At 41.0% G+C, this 22,909-nt stretch overlaps 1 protein-coding gene across 2 annotated transcripts in view; it reads right to left on the reverse strand.

The window, feature by feature from the left end:
• PDCD6IP (programmed cell death 6 interacting protein) overlaps positions 1-22,909 on the reverse strand; it is a 50,231-nt gene that overhangs the window by 3,821 nt on the left and 23,501 nt on the right. For both annotated transcript variants that reach the window (XM_048838948.2, XM_048838949.2), the window contains exons 9-16: positions 21,731-21,854; positions 19,940-20,117; positions 14,073-14,184; positions 13,000-13,169; positions 11,583-11,831; positions 8,948-9,082; positions 7,659-7,753; positions 6-141 (exon numbers count right to left, since the gene is read on the reverse strand). In XM_048838948.2, coding sequence (XP_048694905.2) covers positions 6-141; positions 7,659-7,753; positions 8,948-9,082; positions 11,583-11,831; positions 13,000-13,169; positions 14,073-14,184; positions 19,940-20,117; positions 21,731-21,854 — 1,199 coding nt within the window. The remainder of the gene's footprint in view (positions 1-5; positions 142-7,658; positions 7,754-8,947; positions 9,083-11,582; positions 11,832-12,999; positions 13,170-14,072; positions 14,185-19,939; positions 20,118-21,730; positions 21,855-22,909) is intronic.

Genomic DNA, 22,909 nt, shown 5'->3' on the forward strand with positions numbered 1-22,909 from the left:
CTTACCACCATGGTTCTGGGTGCTGGAGTTGGAGTAGTTGATGCAGCAGGTTTACTTCCTCCAGCTGCTGCAGTTTGGTATGCAGGCTGTGAAGGAACAGAGGGAGCACTGGGTTCTCTAGCAATGCTTTGTTGTAAGTCTCTGTTAAAAAGAGTAAAAGTATAGTTTAGATTTTAGCTGATTTTATATTTCTGTTCACTAACAACCTGAGGCAAGACAACTCAGGATCTGGCAGTGTCAATCTTATTTTAAAGCGTAACACTTAATATTGGACCCACTTTTGACTGGAGAATGATCTCACCTTGTTCAGTCCTTCCTCCAGCCAATCCTTTTAACAACTTGCACAGCTATTTCCTCTTCGGGCCCTTACTCAAGCTCCAAATCCACCCAGAATATAGTTTATTAAGTGAGCCAAGCTTTAGGAAAAATATACTCCTAGAAAAATCAGGAACGTTTCAGCAACTTTGAGAGTCTCTGAAAGTATGCCTACAGCCTATCTCCTAGCCCAGGCAGACAGACGCACGCAACCTTGGCTCAAGCTAGCTCATTAAAAACAGCAGTGTGGATTGCAGCAGCGGCTAAGGCTAGCTGCTCAAACTCAGACACCACCACTCCCCACCATCCTCCGTCCAAACTGGGTAGCTAGCCCACCAAGTCCAAAACTCCTATTTTTAAACATACTAGTTCAAGCTAAGTTTAGTGAGAATCTCTCTACCAGTGTAGATGTACTCTTGGGTTACAAAAGGTACCTCGAGACTAGGACATACTGATAAAAAAAATCTTAAGCTCTTTACTCTGCAAAGTGTTTGTTTCACATACAGAGGACAAATAATTTCAGATGACATACATTTTTATTTAATTTAGGACAAGACCGACCATGTTTCAGGGTACGATGGAAAAGTTAGTCTGCTAGATACTCCAGTGGATATGACCTTCTGCACTAAAATGAACAGTCCAAGGTTCATTGTCTACACTGGTAATTTACAGCACTGCACCTTTCTCGCTCAGGGGTGTGGAAAAAAATCTTCTGAGCGCAGCAAGTTTCAGCGCTGTAATGCGCCAGTGTAGACAGTGCACCAGCTGGCAGCTAGATCCAGACAGTGCTGGGTAGCTACACACCTCGTGGACGTTTCTTTAAAAAAAAAAAAAAGTCCTGCCACAGCGCTCTGCCATGACAACACAAGCCACGTTAAAGCACTGCCTGTGTAAACTAGCCCTAAGAAAACTGGGGCAGTGGGAAAACACTTGAATAATGCAAACTGCCAGAAACTCGCAGCTCTCAGAACACTTGTTCTCACGTTCTTCAGCATGCAATCTCTATTTCTTGAGTTAAACTTTACTAAGCAAGCATCTTAAAAAGATACATAGAGAGTTCAGAAACTATAACATACTAAAAGAAACACCAAACAACTACCCTTTTCTTAGGATATCAGAGTTCCTGGGAATTCCAGCCAGAAATTTGGGGATTGAAGTCAGGTATTCTAAGAAATGTAGCATTTTCAAAGATGTTGGGATAATGCTAAATATTTGAGATATGGCCAATTCTACTGAGAGACTTTAGGAACCATTTAAGGGAAGTCTACTTCACATAAAAGTATGTTAAATTAGGTAAAATCCAAAAGTGTCACAGCTGGAAATTTGTACGTGGCATTTTGAAACAGAAAACTGAAAAAGAAAAATGTATCACTCTCTCCAATCTCGCTAATAATAAACTAGAGTTTCATACTATAACAAATATGAATGTCAACTCAGAAGAGAGATAAAACTGGCCAACTATTGGTCTTGCTGGTTAAGTGAGAAAGAAAATTGTCATTGGAGTTAATGGAATGAGAGATCTCTTGTGAACAAGAGATCAATACTGTCTTGGTGGGTTTTTATAAAAAAAGGTTATATGAACAGCCAAACTCAATTTGCTGCAGACAGTGGAACTACTATTTATTAAATACCACATCCCAAAAGTGTCACAAACAGAATGCAACATCTTAGGTGAAGGGATTTCTAGGGGAGAAATCCAACAACTAACTAGCATTTCTTCTCTAAAGTTAAGCCCTGCATATCTGCAGCTTAACTTTATGCTTAAAAGAATTTAGGATATTTTAGCCATCTTAAAAACAATTTAAAGACTAAAAACTAGCCTTTCAAACTACAAAGTTCTTACAACAGTGCTAAAAGTAAAATCCATTTTAATGTTCCTCCTATACCCTGATTAACATGAAAATGAAAACTGTCAAATTATGGCTCCAAAGGTTCCAATGCCAAACAAGAAACTACATGGGGATTTTGCGGGGTGGGTGGTGGTGGTAGGTGTTTTACTGACACCTAGGAATTTAGATTTTGCATAATGCAGAAGAGTTTTTAGTAGAGATGTACTACAAACATCCTGAAAAGTCTGATCATCTTACCCTGTCCTACTACAACTTTCTGATGGCGATCAATTCTTAGTACAAGCAACAATGCTAGTGACACTAACCAACTACTGACAGAATGGTAATATTTTGTTTGCACTAATTTTATAGCTTTAACCGTATACACTGAGAAAGTGAGACTGTCAGACTTAAGAGGGAATTTGGTAATCCTCACCTCAAATATACCACAGTGGAGAGAGAGACTTTAGGTTTCTCTTTGTTGGCTTGATGGTGTGGGCAGGCAAGCAAACTCCACTATTAAATGTTAAGATTTACTTTACAAGCACAATTTCCACATAAAGCACTTCTTAAAAAAAAGGATAGGATAGGATTTGGGGATTAAGTGTTAACAGGGCATGTGCATTGATTAAAGTAATACATTCCCCAAGTAGTTTCAGTATCAAGCAGCCTTCACCAATGCTTTGGTGAATAAGATGATTTGGTTAGAAAAAGATAGAACATATGTGGCTTTGATAAGCTTTCTTAAGCAAGAAAAAGGCCAAGTGATTATGACCCTCAAAAAGCATATTACTGCACTAGCCTTATCCATGTACATAGCACTGTTGCAGCATGATACTGTCACCCTACATATGAAGGCTGAAAAGCTGTGCTGTTGCCAACTGTTCATGGTGTGCTTGATTAAGCTACATAACATAACTGTCACAAGATCAAACGGCAGTCCACCCTGGTACTTGGGTCTCAAGCACTTGACAATGCTAGCTTATTCACCGGAAGGAGAGAGATTAAGGCAAAGAGTCAGTCAAGGATTCTGTGATTTTTATGAGACCTCTAAAACTTCCTCAAAATTCCATTAATACAAACCCGGGGGGGGGGGCACTCCTTAGTTTCTGCCCTGGATCCCAGACAGTCTAATGCCTGACCTGGTTGTTGCTTATCCAATAAGGTTTTTTTTAACTGAGCAGTAAATCATGAGGAGCACGTGTCAAGGTTCCTTCCCCACTCTGAACTCTAGGGTACAGATGTGGGGACCCGCATGAAAGACCCCCTAAACTTATTTTTACCAACTTAGGTTAAAAATTCCCCAAGGCACAAAGTCTTTGCCCTTGGATTAGATAAAACGCTGCCACCACCAAATGATTTAAACAAAAAAACAAAACAATCAGGGAAAGGACCACTTGGAGTTCCTATTTCCCCAAAGTATCCCCACAAGCCGTTATACCGCCTTTCCTGGGGAGGCTGGAGAATAAACAAGATGAGCACAGACCAGTCTTGGATTTTTAAGACCCAAAAAACCCAATCAGATTCTTAAAAAACAAAAAACTTTATTAGAAGAACAAAAAAAAAAAAGATAAGAACTCTGTAAGATCAGAATGGAAGATAATCTTACAGGCAGTCAGATTCAAAATAGAGAAACCCTCTAGGCAAAACTAAGTTACAAAAAGACAAAACCAGGAATACACATTTCCTCCAGCACAGCGAATTTCACAAGCCAAAACAAAAAAAACCTAATGCATTTTCTAGCTAGATTACTTACTAACTTTACAGAAGTTGGAGGGCTTGCATCCTTGATCTGTTCCCAGGAAAGGTACCACACAAACAGACAAAAGCCTTTCCCCCCTGCTCCAGATTTAAAAGTATCTTGTCCCCTCATTGGTCATTTTGGGTCAGGTGCCAGCCAGGTTACCTGAGCTTCTTAACCCTGAGCTTCTTAACCCTTTACAGGTAAAAGGACTTTGCCTCTGGCCAGGAGGGATTTTATAGCAGAAATATATACAGAAAGGTGGTTACCCTTCCCTTTATATTTATGACAACATGCGTGAGCTTTAGTTGAGTGAGAGAAAAAATGGCAACGCTAAAGTACACTGAGGAGCAAAATGAACAAAACTGCTAAGCAGAGAAGGAGTAAAATACCCAAATGGAACATTTCATGAAAGTGGCGGATTGATGTTTTGTACCGCATGCAACATTCTTGTAGATTACATGCGAAAAGCAAGCTGTGACAAACATACAGAAAGTGCTTTGCATAAACATAAGGTACAAAGCCTTGAATCGGGTCTGGGCAAGAAAGCTCAACTATGAAAAATAACGAGTGACCTGTTTACTGTAAAGACCAAAGAACAGATGCATCGTAGGACAGTTGTTTACAGAGGGTTTCTGCACTGCTAACATTCTGCTACGTGTCTTAGACAACTCTGCTAAGAAAAGCTATCTGGAAAGCTCTATGAAGACTATACCTACCTTGGATCATCTCCAAAAAACATACTTGCCAAGGCTTTTTGAAAGACATGTAAATGACCTGAAAACTGCTGAATCAAAGTTTTGGAATTGGTCTCATAGCAGGTGAAACTACTGATGTAGAAGGGTGCTACATAGCGAATATCCCGGTTTGTCTTTTGCAGACACTTCAAGCCGACAAGGGGAAGGTAGTCTGAAATTGAAGTATTTACTAATAGGGTGTGTTTGAAGATTTAACTTTAAAACTGAGTCACACAGTGGTGGAAACAGTTCAGAAATATGGAGTTCTTTTTGAAAAAGTCACTGCTTTTTGTCACTGACAATGCTGCATATATGAAGAAAACCTGGGAACAGTCAAAGCACTTTTTCTAAATGCAATGCACGTAACATGCACAGCACATCTTCTCAACTTAGTGGGCAAAACCTAGATAAAAACATTTGGAAAAAGTAAATGAAATTGTCATTGCCATAAAAAGGGCATTTTATTCCTGCCCTGTGCACAAAACATGGTTCAGTCAATTTCAGCCAGAGATGTCAAGAGTAACAAGAAGGGTTTCTTCAAGTATGTTGGCAACAAGAAGAAAGCCAAGGAATGTGTGGGCCCCTTACTGAATGAGGGAGGCAACCTAGTGACAGAGGATGTGGAAAAAGCTAATGTACTCAATGCTTTTTTTGCCTCTGTTTTCACTAACAAGGTCAGCTCCCAGACTGCTACGCTGGGCATCACAAAATGGGGAAGAGATGGCCAGCCCTCTGTGGAGATAGAGGTGGTTAGGGACTATTTAGAAAAGCTGGACGTGCACAAGTCCATGGGGCCGGACGAGTTGCATCCGAGAGTGCTGAAGGAATTGGCGGCTGTGATTGCAGAGCCATTGGCCATTATCTTTGAAAACTCGTGGCGAACGGGGGAAGTCCCGGATGACTGGAAAAAGGCTAATGTAGTGCCAATCTTTAAAAAAGGAAAGAAGGAGGATCCTGGGAACTACAGGCCAGTCAGCCTCACTTCAGTCCCTGGAAAAATCATGGAGCAGGTCCTCAAAGAATCAATCCTGAAGCACTTGCATGAGAGGAAAGTGATCAGGAACAGCCAGCATGGATTCACCAAGGGAAGGTCATGCTATTGTAGCATTAGAACTGTTTGCACCAAGAATAATGGCAACTTGCACTGCTTATGAAAAACCAGAAATCAGATCACGTAAAGTGGCAAATGACTTGGCTGATCTTGCCAGTTGGCAAAGTCCTTCAGTGGCATGACTGACAACCTGTTAGCTAAGAAATCCTACATGACTGGTACTAAATGGTTTTGTCAACCAGCTGCCAGTTTTTTTAAAGCCTGCTGAGTGTTTGACCCCCATCAGACCACACTTCTTGACATTGCATCACTAAACGTACTTGAGTCTATTCCCATGTTTGAAAACGAGTTGGCAAAAGCAGAGTTTTATAGCTACAGCAGTGCAGTTTCTGAAATGAAGTGCCCTGACGTAAAATTTTGGTGCAACTTAAGATCATTTTCCAAGTTTGGCCATAATAGCTCTGAGAAGTTTGTTGGTGCCCGATAACAGTGCGGACTGCTAGAGATCATTTTTGTCTCAAAGATATCTTGAGAGATGACGGACACTCAAAGATGACAGCCTGGAGAAATACAACAAGCTGTTTCAGAAACGTGGAAAGCTCTAACTGTTAGTAAACTACCATTTTACACTAACAATCTTGTCAGTAGTCAAAGTTATATATGGTTTAACAGGAAATTTAAAAGCTTCTGTATTCTTGTAGTGAAAACTGCATTACTGTGTACATATTTGTTTATGGCTGGCATCCTGTCCATGACTTAAAAATACCCATGACAAAATCTTAGCCTTACATAAGATCACCAGAATGAATTAGACTGGATGGGGAGCATTAGGTTTACATTAATGGGCACACAGGGGGCAGGAGGATTTCCTGATGCCAGCTGATGATCACCTTATGACCTGACGCTTTCAGCTTGAATACTTCCCTTCAGAAGCATAGCAAAAATAAAAAGATCCAGAGAAAGGAAGGAAAACCACTAGAGGCAACAGAGGGGTTGTGGAAGAAGCAGTGTTCTGAAAGTGAACAAAGTTAGTTTAAGAGTATATGGAATAGCAGTGTATCAAGTGACTAATACAGAGAAGTCCAATTGGGTTATCATAGAACAAAGGTCACTTAAAGTTAAAAGGCAACACGACAGAATTTTCTCAGGGGCTGGTCCAAGATCATGGCATCAACTCCCCAGGAATTCCCTCATCACCTTTTACCCCAAGTGTGAGGGGCATTTCTTTGACCTTGCTTTCTCTAACATAAATACATAGCAACATGCATATTAAAAAATACCTGTAAACAAGACACTCCATTGCACATGCTTCTCACCATGGGGAGAGGATGAGCGCACAAAGATATGACAGAAAGGTAGTCAACGCTTAATGCGCTACTGGAATGTGCACAAACACTATGATGAGGGTGGTAAAAACAATCTATACAAAAGTAGAGCATGAAACAGATTATAGGAAACACTTTTTCATTTTACAAAGTACCGCTTGAGAATTCCCTTCAACAGGATACATTGAGAAAAATTGTTTAGTACAAGTGAACTCCAAATATCTGTCAGAGGACATCTAAAGTATTAGGACAACTGTCGTTTCTGAAACAAATAATGAATTCTGGGGCAATGATCTTCAGCTTTAAATGGTATTTATCTGAAAATTTTAAAAAAGGGGTAGATACTAATATGAATAAGGCTAAATTATGCAGACAATAGCTAGGATAAAATGATAAACAGCATCTTGTGAAGAGATTTCTGGAAGTTTCATAATTTGTTCAACTGCCCTCCCTTTACCATCCTTTTGATGATCCTTTCAAATAATTTTAATGTATTAGAAAGGCACAACTTATTCTTGTGAGAACTGTACTTTATCCAGAGAGCCATCCTTCCTTTCTTCCTACTCTCAGTTAAGTACCACAGTAAGCACAACCGTTGTACTTGTTATGACTAATATAGACTATTTTCGTTAATGCTTAAACAAAATACTAGATTCTTACTTTAGAAGTTCATCTCTTTCAGTCTTACGGGCAAAAACGATGTCACTGCATTTGTTTTGGAATTTCAGCAAGATTTCTGTCAATTCATTGTAAAACTATCAAAGAAAAAGTGAACACACTGCAATGAATACAGTCTTAAGAGCTGCATAAGCATAATTCACACCCCATTTAAAAAACAAGTTAATGTTTAACATTATGCATGTTTTTATAAATTGACTCAGTTATGAAGAGACATTTCATAGCCCAATCTTCTGATTCTAGTAAAACGACAACACAGAAATACATTTGCTCTCTGTTTGGAAAGCACTAGATCAATGGTTCTCAATCTACTTGAATACCACTGCAGGCACTGCCTGAAGGCCCCTATGCCCAGTGCCCTCTCTGAGACCCCTTCAAAGAGTGGGGCCAGGAGAGGACCCCACTGCAGGGTGGGGCAGTGCATGGCAGCCCTGGACCCTGCTGCGCTGGGTGGGGCATGGCAGCCAGGGCCTGGGCTGCACCAGGGGCCCAAGATCCCGCCATGCCAGCTGGGCATCCTGGCAGCGCAGACACCAGCCACGCAGACCCTGCAGCCTTTAGCACACAGCTGGGCCATAGCTGTATGTTAATTGGGCCACGTGTTGAGAACTGCTGCACTAGATTAATCAACTAGTCTCGGCAACTGCAAATATATTATATAAATGGAAGACAAATTTGTTTCCGCTCAGAGATCAGAATATTTAAACAGGAGATACTAGTTTAATAAAATTTAAAAGCAGACTATTACATAACACTAGTAGTCAATACTATAGTGTTAATCTCTTACTGATAAGCAAGCAAGACAAATTGTCCAGGAGACAACTTTCAAGTCAATATAAAAGACAATTGAGTATGGCCTTCCTGATCTCTCTCCAGACCACACAAAGAGCAATGCATACAAATAAAAGTTATATAAAGTGACCTGACATCACTGTAGATGGAGGGAAAAAAATGCCCCAAATACTAGGGCTGATCTACACAGTCTTGCACTGAATTAACTAAATCTAACTAAAAAAGGTGTAATTCACACCTTTTGTTATTCTGGCACAAGTCTGTGTGTGTTAGTCTTTATACAAACATGACAAAAAAGTTTTACAACTGCAGCAATTCAAAGTTATACAGATACACATTTTAGAGAAAAGACTAAACAGTAAGCCAAAGAAAGGAATGCATCTGACAAAACTGAAAAGTTTGCTGTCATTTATTGCTTAGGTACAGTTCTGCATGGACACAGCAATGTACCCTTTCTGGCTCCGTAAGGGTTACTATACCTTTGTGCCTTCTTTTAAATTAGCTACAAGTTCCACAAAGTTGTCATTTGCTACAGCTAAATTCTTCAGAACTTCTTCTCTTAAATTAGATTCACTGTTTGATTGTTTCATCTTTGAAAATTCCTGATGTGCATTCTGCAAAAAAAGAACAAACAGTTTTGGTCCCACAGGATGCCTACAATTCCTGAAATTTAAAATCCAAGGCATTCAAACACAGCAGTATCTTTGAGGATTAAAGGCAATTGTGTGTGTTGTATTTAAGAGACTTTTGCATTTAAAATATTGGATAAAACGTTTTTGTGGAGAGATGATACAAAGAACATGACAGAGGTTCAAAATGAGGGTCCATTAAGGACATCAGCATTGCACTGAAATCCCATGTAGGAAAGGGCTCTTCAAATTGGGAGAAACAAATGAATTAATCCCTTCAGAAATTTGGAAATGGTTGGGGAGCGGGGAGGTGAGAAGAACCTGAAGGTGACAGAGATAGTGCCAATTGACAGACCCAAATATTGTAGGGACAATAAATAATCCAGAACAGAATACTCCACCAACTGAGTATGACTGATTAGCCCCTAGTGAGGTGGGTTTCCTTTTACCCCCGTGCCAGTCCCATAGCTGGATCAAAAGCTCTTGAGGATTCAGATTAGCCAGATAATTTTCTTGTTGTGAGCTGTGGAGATTTTAGCTCCTGGTGTAGCACCAGGCCTCGGTTCTGTGAAATGATGTCCAGGAGGACTGGAAGCAGACAAGGTTGTCAGATAAGGTGAATTAGGTCAGAGAACGAAAACGGATACGCCCACACAGGTGCTATCAGTGTCATTTGAATCTTGTCTTGACCTATCTTCCTGAAGACTTTGGGACTAAACAGTGTGTGTGGGGGAAGCATAAAGCAGCTTCTAACGCCCACCAGATCAGAAATGCATCTGAAGACCCCAGACTGACTCTTCATAAAGAACGAAATATGGGACACTTCTTGGTCACATCCGTGGCAAATAGGTCTCATAGGAACCCCCAATCCCAAAATACTTACCCATGAGTTTGGACAAATGAATTCAGTGATTAAGTAAGCCCCTCCTGCTTAGGTGACCCTCTAAATTGTTCTGGACCATGGCAGATAAAGGCCTTGGAGGAACTTCTACTGATAAGTCTAAGCTGCACCTGGTTGAGTGACAAACCAGTCTGAATCATCCCTGAAGAGGGCAGAGGTGCCATCTTGCATATGGAGTCATGGAAGTACAAGTTGTCATGTGAGCCAGAATGCTTAGGCACACTTTCACTGAGGTCTTTCGTTGTGTACATAAGTTTGAAATATGAGTCACGGTGCACAGCCTGTCCTGAGGAAGGTATGTACTGACTGATACAGAATCCAACTCTGCCCTTATAAACTGTAGATTGAGATGGGGGGGGGGGGGGGGGGAAGAATGGACTTCTAGCTGATTAGGAGACCTAGATGGACAGAGAAGTGAACACCACTGTGAATCTCTGACAACTTGGTGAGCAGAGTGATCTCAAAACTCAAGCATCAAAATAGGGGTATTATTTGAAAGTCTTGCCTCTCAGGTAGTAGCAACACTCCTGAGACAACTGGCAACCATCCTTGAGGAAGTTGAGATCAAAAGGTCAAACTCTGAATTGATAATGATGTCCACTGCGCACAACTGACCTCATTCTTCTTAATGAACCCTTCTGATAACACCCTGATGCAGGCAGAGACAGATTCTCTCCTTCAGCGGCTGCAATCAACATGGTGCCTCCAGAGTACTGCAACTGAGGGCTCTATTCCCAATACTTCCTCATTCCAAAAAGGAGAACAGAAGTTGGTGTCCAATACTGGACTTCAGACCTCTCAATATATTCATCCATTGGACAAAGTTTCAGATGTTTACCCTTTCCATCATTAATTCCATCCCTAGAGCCTATGAATTGGTTCACAATTCTTATTACAGGACACTTAGTCCTGTAGTCAAGAAAACAACTGTCACGGGCTCGAGAGACATGTTTCCTTCTGCTTGTTTTACCAGTTCTGCTTCCGGCACCACCTGCTTTTTGATGTATGAAACTAGGATGGAATTGTCAGAGTGAATTACAGTTTGAAAGTTATAAACTCTAATTTGCATATGACTGGTGCAACTTTATACCTTGGTGGGCTTCAAGAGTCTGATGATGAAGTGTCTAACTATAGCTGCTGGTTAGAAGGGGTGAGCTGTACCTCAGAGCCCAAATGTGTCTCTCTTACCAGATAGGATGAGACAGTGTAAGTGACAGTAGAGGCAGAACAGCCCTGTTACAGTAGGCTTCTTCCTTTAAGGAGCCATCACAATGCTGCTGAACTGGAGCAAGGGAAGGCCTTGAAGAGTTCGCAACGGAAACCTGTGGCACAGGCTGCTGGAAAACACCTATATTTTTCCCCCATTCTCATTGGGAACTATTTATCAGTCAAAGATCACTTGATCAGCTATTATTCCAGCATAGTGGGAGTCCTGAGCAGGAAAGAGCGAAGAATAAAAGGTTAAGGTATCTGCGGTCCTGCTATCTGAGAAGGTCCTGTGGGTCTGGGAAAGCAAATGAGCTAGTACTGCCAAGTTTATAAAAAAAAAGTCACACGGAGAAACCTACTGTTAATGTTTTGTACCTGAATGTCTTTGAGAAGTTCATCCTGCTTTTTCAGGGTCTCTTGCACTTTGTGTGTTAAACTTCCATATATCCGGTCCAATTCGGTGACAGAGATGGCTTCCTCATTTATAGCACCATCCTGTGCAAGTGCAGTCAGAAATTTGCTTGTCATGTCAAAATTTACAGATTTTAGGTCGTTCTCAAGTTGTTCTCTCTCCTTCTTCACCTCATCCAGGCGAGCTAGTAGAGATCTTAAGACAGTAACAACCTATGAAAAAATTAAATTAAGTTAATATTTGGACTTAGTTTTGAAGCAATTTTGGCAAGCTGTACTCCATTACTCATCTTGCATTTCTCACAGATTATTCAATATTGGTGACCTCTGATATTCAGTTTACATTCTGAAACAACTTTCGCTACTATATCCAGTTAATGGGGGAAGCCAGTTCACTTGTGCAATACTTCATTTTCCTTTAGAAGTCTTCTCCATGATTGACAGGAGTGAGAATTTCAACATGGATCAAATGGCTTGACTAACAACCTTAGTTATTCCATAGCATATTAAATTTAAGTTATGACACTACAGCCATGAGAGTAATATCAGATTACATGGACATTATGTATTGAATGAGGTTTTACTTTCAAAGCATGAGCTACCAGGACAGAATACTTTAATATTTTTGTTTCTTTGTATATTTAAAGCAACATTCTCCTTTAAACATAAATATCAAAGTACTAGGAAGGATTTTTAAGGATCTATCAAATAGCAGCAAACATTTGCAAAAATGCTGTCACACATACTGCATTCAAACTGCTCCATAGTAGGCAACTGATCATATTGATACAGTTGAAATATGGCTATTCTGGAAATAGAATTAATCCAATTGCTTAATACTTTATGTTGGGGGCTCTCAAGTGTTTCCATACCATGGTCATCTTAATAAACATACTGTGGATCACCTCTGTTCCCACATGCTGTCAAACAGATCACTTTTGGAACTTTTGATTTTAGGTAAACAAAAAAGAGTGAGCAAAATAAAAATGAGATCCGCAGGTTACTAGAAGATAATTTCTGTAGTCCTTTCTGGGAGCAAAACTTCCTTGATTTTAGTACCAGCTGTTTAACTTCCTTTTACACTCTAGAGAGGAATTAGTCTGGGAAGGAAGCAGGTCAGTTCTAGCAGTCCCTTTTCCTAACCCTTAAGGGGAACCCCAAATACTGTAAAATAGTGCAGTTTCGTACACCATACCAGTGTTATCCTGTGCAAGGTAACTTATTCTAAATGTTGTTGAGATAATTGTCGATTTAGTTTCGTATAGATCCACTTTTTTTTTCCCCTTTAAGAAACTATAGACAGTCTCTAAATAACTGTTGTCCCAATGCACTGCCATTCAGTGTAGCCACTAATGTGCAACCTTCAATTTTCTTGCCTTACCTCACTTCCCTGCATCGTTTTTGCTGGATTGGCAGAAGGAATGGCTGCATTCAATTCTGGCTCTGGTTTACAAAGAAGTGAAATTGTATCCCGATGAGTTTGATAGCGTTCTTTAACATGTCCATCTGCCTGTATAGCTTTATCCAAAATATTACTGAAATTGGCTCCCTCTGGCAATAAAACAAAGGAAATATTTAGACTACTACAAAGCCGTGAGTTAATCCAAGTCTTATACTACAGCAACATTTGTACCTATCAGCAATTCATTATAAGTTTTCACAGAACAACATTCAAACAGAAGTCCTGTTCATGCAATGAACGTTTAAAATATCTAAATTAAAATCCCCATTTGTTGATTATTTAAGGAATTACTAAGAAAGCACATCAAAAAGTTCTGTGGTGTGAACTGCACATCAAATTTTAAAGCTTGCATGTCAGTTCAAAGTTCCAAAATAATACAAATCAGGACTCAGTACATGGTGATGGGTGATAAGTGCAGTGTAAGGAACAGCTGTTTAAAAATTGGATTTTTACTGACAAAATTCCTTCAGAAAAGGGCAACAAGTGACTTTTTATAATGCATCCTAAACTTAATAAAAAGCAGCAAACAGTTATTAAAACCTGAAACATGAAGTCCGTTATACTCAAGAGTACAGACTATGCAAGTGACACAATAAGCCAGATATTCTGTCAGAAGGCCAGCCTCTTCACACCGCTAGTGGGATCTGGCTATACAACTAGCACATACAGACAGATAATTAATAGCGCCTTGTGTGGATACAAAATTTGCATCAGCATCTGATCCACAAAAATGATCCACGGAGATAAAGTGGATATCCGCAGATTTGCAGGGCTCTATGAATTAACGTTGTGCAAAGAGAGTGGGGGGGGGGGGGGGGGGGTGAGGAAAATCAATCCTCTGGTGGCACAGAACCAGCAAAGAGGCTCCTATGGCTACACCCCCAATCTTGGTCCTAGTGGAGTAATGAGAGCAGACAGACCTTTCTTCAACTGAATTGATCTTGTTGGAACTAGCAGTCCCAGGACCAGAGAAGTGAAAAGGTGAGATTTACCTGCCCTCAAAGGTTTGTAGAGTTCACTGGATGGTGTTCTTTGCCAACGCTCTTTGAATTTTGTTCTTAGATCATTGTCTGTGGCTTCCTCTTCACCCAATAATCTTAGTGACTTAAAGAATTAAAAACGTGTTACATGCAATATAATTTTTCCTAACTATGAAATGGCTTTACAACTATAAATTGTAAAGATAAATTTTAGAACCTAGAATAAAGTTGAAAAAAAGACTTACTAAACCTAACAGTCCAACAGTTATTTCAGTGAATAAAAGCCAAAAGAGGTTACTCACCCTGGGCAGTAACTGTGGTTCTTCGAGATGTATCCCACTATGGGTACTCCACTCAAGGTGTACTTCCGCTCCATGTACCTCAGATCAGAGATTTTAGGTAGCAGCGTCCACGTGGCCTGCACATACATCCCCCGCAGTTTCGTGCCCTGCACCAAGGCTATATGCAGCTGCGCAGGCAAACTGCCCTCAGTTCCTTCTCTACTATGGAGCTCGTTGAAGAGCTCTGAAGCAGAGCGGAAGAGGGCGGGCAGGGGAGCATCCATGGGGGACATCTCGAATAACTACAGTTACTGCACAGAGTAAGCTTCTTTTCTTCTTCGAGTAGTGTCCCTGTGGGTGCTCCACTCTAAGTGACTATGGAGCAGTACCCTCTGTGGAAGGGTGGGGCTTTGAAGTCAAGTCTAAGATTGAAGAAAGAATAGTAGAGCCAAATATGGCATCAGAGGATGAGGCATGAGTGACTGCACAGTATTCAGCAAAACTATGAATGAATGTACAACTCTACATATTTCTGTGATGGGAACATTCTTAAGAACTGCTACTGAAGTAGAGAGAGATCTTGTGGAGTGAGTTAATCTAGAGGAAGGTTGAAGATCCTAAGACTGATAGCAGAAGGTAAGGCAGCCAGATATCCATCTAGAGTCTTTGCTTGGAAATTGGAGATCATTTAGTTCCACCCGCAATGGAGACAAATCTGGGAGATTTCCTAAAGGGCTTAATCCTGTCTAAGTAAAAGGCTAATGCCTTCCTGACAGAGTATGTAAATGTCGCATCTCCTTTATACTGGTGTGGCTTAGGGAAGAAAACTGGAAGTTGATGAACAGTTGATTTATGTGGAAGATCAAAGATACCTTCGTCATGAACTTGGGATGCGGCTGCAGTGTGACTTTATTCTGTTGCGGGGGGGGGAGGGGGCGGAAATGCCATGAGAGCTCCATCTCACCCATTCTTCAGAAGTCATGGCTACTAGAAATGCAGCTTTCATAAACAGGTGTAAAAGTGAGCAGGTGACCATAAGTTCAAAGGGAGGCCTTATAAGACATCAGAGTGCCAAGTTAGGTTCCATTCCAGTATAGGGCATCTGATTTGTGGGAGAGATTTCCAGTCCCTTAAGAAACCTTGTAGGATAAACGAAGACTGAAAAAACTACCATATGTTGGAAGGTCATAACAGCTGCCAAATGCTATTTTTCAGAGCTTAAAGACAATCCTAATCACTTTTAGCTCTGAAATGTAAACTATTACAAAACAATAATGGAAATAATGTAGTTGAAAGATGTTTCAGGTCACACCAGTGTTTGAATATAATCCACTTTTGTTATACATGTCACGTTGTAGATTGTTTGCTGCTATGTAGCAGCACTCTCTTCACCCTCAGAACAGTTTGTTTCTAACCCTGCCCTGCAACCCATCTACAAGCCATGCCTTGAACTGAAGAACTGCAAGGTTGAGCTGACTGATTTGATTGGCATCCTGAGAGAGGAGATGGGAGACGGTCCGGAGAGTGATTAGTTGACAAAAACAACAACACGCTGAGTGAGGTAAGGCAACCACATTTGTCTTGGCCATGTTGGAACTACAAGAATAACCTTGGCTTTGTTTTTCTTTATCTTGAACAGCATGGGAAATGCAAACAGAAAGCCTGTACTTCAAAGAAGAAAGGCATCTCCCAGGAAGTGGTGACCCAGACCATTTCTCAAGCAGAACTGGGACTACTTCTTGGCTGTGGTGACAAGTTCTATCTGTGGGACACCCCAACATTGAAGTATGCAGGGAAGTATAGTGAAATCCATCTCCCACTTGTAATCTTGCAAGAAGCATCTGCAGTGGTGTTTTGTATATCCAGAATGTAAGCTACTGACATTGATCTAGTTTCGTTTGCACCAATTCCAAAGTCTCACTGTTTCAGTGCAAGGGAATGTGATCTTATTCCCCCTTGGCAGTTTATGTAAAACATGCATTACACGTTGTCTGTCATTATCTTTATGTATTTGCCCCAAATAAGTGTGATGGAATGGATACAGGCCTGCTCTAAAGTTCAAGCAAGCTGATATGTAAGGTGGACTCAAGAGACCACCACCTTCAACAGTGAGTGTGTCTAGGTGAGCCCTCCTCATCGCAGGAGGGATGCATCTGTTATTACTGACTGAAATGGTTGAGCAAAGGGTACCCCGTGCAAAACAGTGTGTTCCTCCACCAGAAGAGGGATTTTTTTTTTGACTACCAAAGGCATGGACAGTAGTTTGTTTAAACTTTGTTTGCTTGGTGAGAAAACAGTTCTGAGACTCCCTTGGAGGCAGCGCATGTGAAGTTTCGAGTGATCCATTACCAAGGTGCCAGTTGCTATTTGTCCCAATAATTGAAGACAATTTCTGGCCAACGTCTGAGGGCTAACTTGGACTACAGTGACTAAACTAGGTAGGGTTATGAACCTGTGTGAAGGGAGCAGTGCTTCAGCCACAACTGTATCGAGGTCAACTCTTATGAGCTCCAGACTTTGTACTAGAGCTAAGGTGGACTTTTGAATGTTTAATTGTAGTCTGAGAAATAGATGTACTGCCCTCTGGGTGGCCACTAAAGCTCTGTTGAAGGACCATCCTTTGAGCAACCAATTGTCAAGGTATGGGAAAATTAGAGTTCCTTGTTTGTGAAGATGAGCCGCAATCACAGAAAGAACTTCGGAAAACACTGTGGGTGCAGACAAGAGACTGAATGGGAGCATCATGTTTTTAAGTGCTCTTGAGCGTAGGAGGGATGGATCGCTATATGGAAGTAAACTTCTTGAAAGTCAATGGCTAAGAACCAATCCTCTTCGTCCAATGATGACACTGCTACAAGAGTTACCATTTTGAACCTCTGAATCTTTTATAAATCTGTGAGTAACATTAGATCTAGAATAGTTCTCCAACTGCTATTCTTTTTCGGAACCACAAAGTACCTGGAGTAAAATCCCCTACCCATCTGTTGGCTCTTTGGCACTTAGATTCCGGACAATTGATTTCCTGTTGCAAAAGGCGGTCATGAGAGGGCTCCCTGAAGAGTGATGGGAAAAGGAGGGAGGCAAGGTGAATGGATTATCCTGTTGAAATGATCTCCAACACCCATTTGTCCATAGTGATATGTTCCCAGTTCTGACAGAAATGAGAAAAGCAGTCTCCAGAGCAAGGGAGACATGCAGACTGTTGCAGCAGATAAGAATGGGTATGGTAACTCAGTACCTCAACTAACCCATCCAAATTGGTGTTTCAGAGTTGTGGGTTGTGAGGTCGATGTTTGACAAGCCACTGGTCTCTTCTTCTGGAGTGTTGTCATTTACACTGGGGTTTGTAATGTCTCTGGGAGGCAGGAAACTGGGTGGGATGAGACCTCTGTGCAGTCTAGGACTCAATGAAATTTTTTGTGCAAGGGTGTACATTCCCAAAAAGCACAAGGTGGCTCTAGAGTCAAAGTATGCAGGGATTCATCTGTTTTTTTTCTGCAAACAACTCTGAACCATCAAAAGAAAGGTCCTCAACTACATTTTGGACTTTCCTTGAAAAACCCAAGGGCTGAATCTAGAAGGCTCTACCAGTGGTGTCCAAAAAGGCCTGCAGAGATGTTCTTGTGAGCACAGTTGGCCCGCAATGATGATCACCTGAACTACTCCCTCTGCCTGTTAGAAGATGCTCAATAAAGGTATTCAACTTTGAATAGTTAGGATGTCTGCATTTCACCAGGAGGGCTTGATAATTGACAAATCTAAGTTGTTAGGTATCCTATGAGCATGACTTATGGCCAAAAAAAAAATCAAGATACTTTAAATTTTTATCATATGGAATCGATTTAACATGGTTCTGTCTGCCATGTTCGTGCACAACGTCAACCAAAAGGGAGTTGGGGGAATGTATGCAAAAATAAAAATTCAGAGTCCTCGGAGGGAATGCAATATTTTTTGTCCACCTCTTACAGGTCCCTCCTCACTTGGTAGAGGTGGAGCAGTCAGAGATAGGTGGAGATAGGCCTGTCAGAACTAGGCAAATCTCCAGGGAACAAGAGATGGTCAGTACCAAGAACTCATCAGGAGAGATTCAGGCTTTTCTGTTACTGCCAAGTCCACGGAAATCAAAACTGTTGCATATTGGAACAGTGGGTGGTACTGATGAGGCAAGGTGAGTAGCGGTAACAGTGGCAGAAGGCACCTACGGTACTGAATGATCAGTAGGTGTCAGTTTGGTCTTTTGCAGAACCAAAGTGCTGGGTACTGAGATCCTTGTAGACTCAGTTGGTACAGATGTAGAAGAGCTGGTCTTCTCTCTATTGCTCTGACTTGATAGTCCTGATCTTCAAGAGCCAGAATCCTTAGTCCCTTGCTGATGGTCATGGTACTTGAGGAACCTGCAGACTCGTGGGTACTGAGTTGGATATCAGTAGGTGGCGAAACAGGTGTTTGAATGGGATACTGTCTTTGAGATAGATTCTCTACCATAGGACTTGAAGATTGCTTTCTAGGGTCTTTTTGAGAGGATTCCAGAGTCTTCCTCTTGATTCTCATGGGGACTGCTGCATCAAGCCGACCTGTTCGGAGACTGTTGTACAGCAGGGGCCGCTGCCTGGGGTCAGAAGCTGGTTGGCACAAACCCTCCATCATAAAACGGCATAGTTTAAGTTCCCAGTTCTTTCTTGTCCTCAACTTTAATTTCAGGCAGAAATTACACTTTGTAGGGAAGTGCGACTCCATAAGGCAGTGGACACACTAGGAGTATCCATCATGGACCAGGATAGCCTCTTGGCAAAAAAGGCAATGTTTAAACCCAGGAGAACTGGGAAGACCCTCCCAGAATTTCAGTTCCCCTGAGGCGAAGAAACACAGAAAAATAGGTGAAGGGACAATGGTCCTTATGCTAAAAACATAAGTAAAAAAATTTCTAAAGATTTTTTTTTTTAAACAGTAAGAATTACTATAGTTAGCTAACAAAGGAAACTAAGAGCTAACGCTTTAAGAATCAGGAAAAATACAGCTGAGTTAAGCTCACCTTTGACTCTGAGGCTCTGTCTCAGGCTGAGGCAGCTGAGAAGGAATGAGGGTGGTTTGCCCACGCAGCTCTATATACCCTTGGTGCAGGGCATGAGGCTCTGGGGAGAGCATGCGTAGGGTTGAACAGACACAGCTACCTAAAATCTCCGATCTGAGGCACACTGGGTGCAAGAGCCCCTAGAATGGAGCACCCATAGAGACACTACTTGAAGTAGCAGTAGTAGTAGTGACTATAATAGGAATCATGTTCTTACTTTTACCAGTTTCCCTCCCCACCATAATCTCAAACTGAAAAAAATCTGTCAAGACAATACCACCTTGACACAGGACAATTGCAGATAAAGTGTCTACCAACCTCCAAGCACATCTTTGGACTTCACACTTAACAGCTAAAACCTTCACAAAATCAAGCGCTTTTGTCACTAAAGTGACAAATTACTTTAGACAAATGCAAGTTAATTTTTTTTAACTATTAGAACATGCACGCTTTACTATTTAAAGAAGCCGAGTTAGATTCATAAAGTTGCACATTTTAAAGACTATTTCAGTTGTTTCCAAGCTTACTTCATCTAAGATCTCTCTGTTTCTCTGTAGCAGTTCTGGTAGATCTTTGATCAGCTGATCAATGGTCTGGATGCCTCCCTGTTCAACAACAGACTTAGACTTCTGCAGAATAGACTGAGGAACACTATCACCAGACACATCTTCAATGGCAGCAGGCAGATTGAGAGAAGCCAATACTCTGAGAAGGTCCACGTATTGCATTACAATTAGTACACCACAAAAATCACAGCATCAAAAGAATAATTTTGGTATCCAAATTAAACAGGCCATACGAACAAGAAAATAAAGGAAACAGGAGCATAATGTAATCTTGGATAACAATTTAAAAACTGGAAAAGTTTAAAGATTATTCAAAGAACATACTTACCCAAAAAAGCAATAGTTTTAACATTTTTAAGAAGGTAACTTAACTTGTCTATCATTTTTCCTTTGTATTTTAGTGCTTATAAAGCCATTTTAAGCAATATTCAACAGTTTTGAACACAAACTGTTTATCTACTTTCATCCACAACCTTGGCTTTATATTTAACTTATATTTACTTTTTAAGGCAAATTCTTGTTTCAATGCCTTGAAACAATATTCAAGGGCTTGAAATATTAATTTATGCAGGGGAATAGTAGGGACTTTCCCTGAGCAAGCAACATCAGCCTCTAAGAACCTAAGTTTAATTTTAAAAAAAATGAAATCTTTAGTCTCATGCTTTGTTCACGAAGAAGGCCTTTAAAACCATGAGTTAAATGTAAAACTGCTCTTTTCTTATGTCTGCAGAGAAAAAATGCTAATGACTCTGATGCTTCTCATAGTTTTGCCAAACTACTGCAGAGTGCTTGCCAATCACTACTGTGATTCAGATGCCTGCAGGAAGTAGGGAGACTAAAGAATTAGGTCAATTTCACTTCAACTTTGCTCTGGAAAACAGAAGCAGAGACAGACACACTGGAACTATTTAATGGGGAGGTTTACCAAACACAGATTTGGGAAAGGGATAATGTATTGGAGACTCCCGCCTTGCAGCAATCAGAAAAAGTGGTTCTCTGGTTAATGCAAAAATTAAGGTGTCCCTACTGCTATATCCCTCTTCAGCCAAGCCATATAGCACAGAGCTGCCACTAGGAGTCTTTGAGGTGACAAGGATGAGAGAGAGAGAGAGAGAGAGAGAATGTTCCTCTTAACAGCCACAGATGGTGGGTGGGGGCTTCAGTTTACAAGACACCTACTAACAAGACAAATACAAAATCAATGGTGCGCACAAACAGAATGTAAGGACAGCACTATGGCAGAAACTCAGTAACCTTCCATTTCCCAAAGCTTAGGAGGGGAAGGAAGTGGCTTCACACCTGGATGTTGCCCCTAAAACAGTGGAGCCCTCAATCTTTTTGTATCCATATGTGGCTAATGGGATTTTAGTATTCTGACTATTAGGTATCTGGTAAAATTTCCAAGCCCTATTGAGTGGCAACCTGGTTTACCTCCTACAACAGAATAAGTCTAACTATTACAGTATTTACTGGCCCAGTCCTGTCAGATGCTTACTGTGAAGTGCTGAGCCAACAGAAATTAGAAGTGATTAATAACTTTGCGTGACTGGAACTTTATTTTAAATTAGTATTCACATATTCCCCTCCATCACCTAATTTTTGTCTAAACCAGAGATTTAAAAAATCTGAACAAAATACTTAAATAAATCTTCACTGAAGTGGATAAAAGTAAGGTTTTGATTATTACAGACAGACAGACATGATTAAAAAATGTTTTGTAAAACATTAGAAGTCTGAATAACCAATACTCACCCATTTGCCAGATTGGTGGCTTCTCTCATCTGGGCTATGGATCTATTTACCAAGTCTGCCTTTCTCTGGTTGTAGAGGCTCAGAGACTGCTGCACTGCCAAAGGAACCATCTTCTCAAACAAATCTGTGATTAAGGCAGTATAATTATTTTAATGCAACTATAAAGGTGACCAAAAAACATGCAGCTTCTTTATATCTTTTGCTGTATCCTTAGAGAAATTTCACAAATCCAAGTTTCTAAACGGAGTGGGAAATACCACTGAGGAAAGTTAACATCTCCATAGGCCTGGTACCAACATTCAAAACTTGCAACTTCAGATTTATCACTTAAGACTCATGGTAGAGGATTGCATAGGATTTCAACATATTGTGTTAGGCAAGCTGTAAGATTAACAGTAGGGGCTGTCTTCTAGTTAAATCAGTATAAGAGCTCTTCAACAAAACTCCTTCAGAGACCAGATTGTGCTTCATTCAAACATTTTGAGATAGAACTAGCGCAGATTTGAATAACTAAATTGAAATTGCAGATTTACCCTTTACAGGGGCCTGTGAGTAATCTTTTTGACACTAAAACCAATGGCTTAAGGCACAATACAACCTTTGCTTAACTGTTGTTCTTAGAGATGTATTGCTCATGTCCATTCCATTCTAGGTGTGCGCGCCCACGTGCACAGTTGGAGATTTTTGCCTTAGCGGTATCCATAGGGTTGGCTGTTGCACCTTTGAGTGCCACGCTCATGCACTGGTATATTAGGCGCTACCGATCCTACGCCCCCTCAGTTCCTTCTTGCCAGCAATTCTGACAAGAGGGGTAGGAGGGCAGGTAATGAAATGGACACGAGCAACGAATCTTGAACAGTTAGAAAAAGCAATTACCTACCTTTTCGTTCAAGAGCTTGCTCATGTCGATTCCATTCTAGGAGACTCACAAGCAGTATCCTCAGAGGTGGGCTCGGAGTTCACAGTCTACCGGCTTGCAGTACTGCTCTACCAAAACCAGAATCATCCCGGGCCTGTTGCGTAAGTGCATAATGGGACGTGAACGTGTGGACGGACATCCTGGATAGGCACTTGGGCTAGGAAAGCTGCTAAGGAGGCTTGCGTCCTAGTTGAATGGGCAGTTACAATCACCAGAAGTGGCATCTTTGCCTGATCGTAACAGCAGCGAATGCAGGCAGT

Source organism: Caretta caretta, chromosome 2 (genome assembly GCF_965140235.1).
Source record: "Caretta caretta isolate rCarCar2 chromosome 2, rCarCar1.hap1, whole genome shotgun sequence".
Lineage (NCBI taxonomy): Eukaryota > Metazoa > Chordata > Testudines > Cheloniidae > Caretta > Caretta caretta.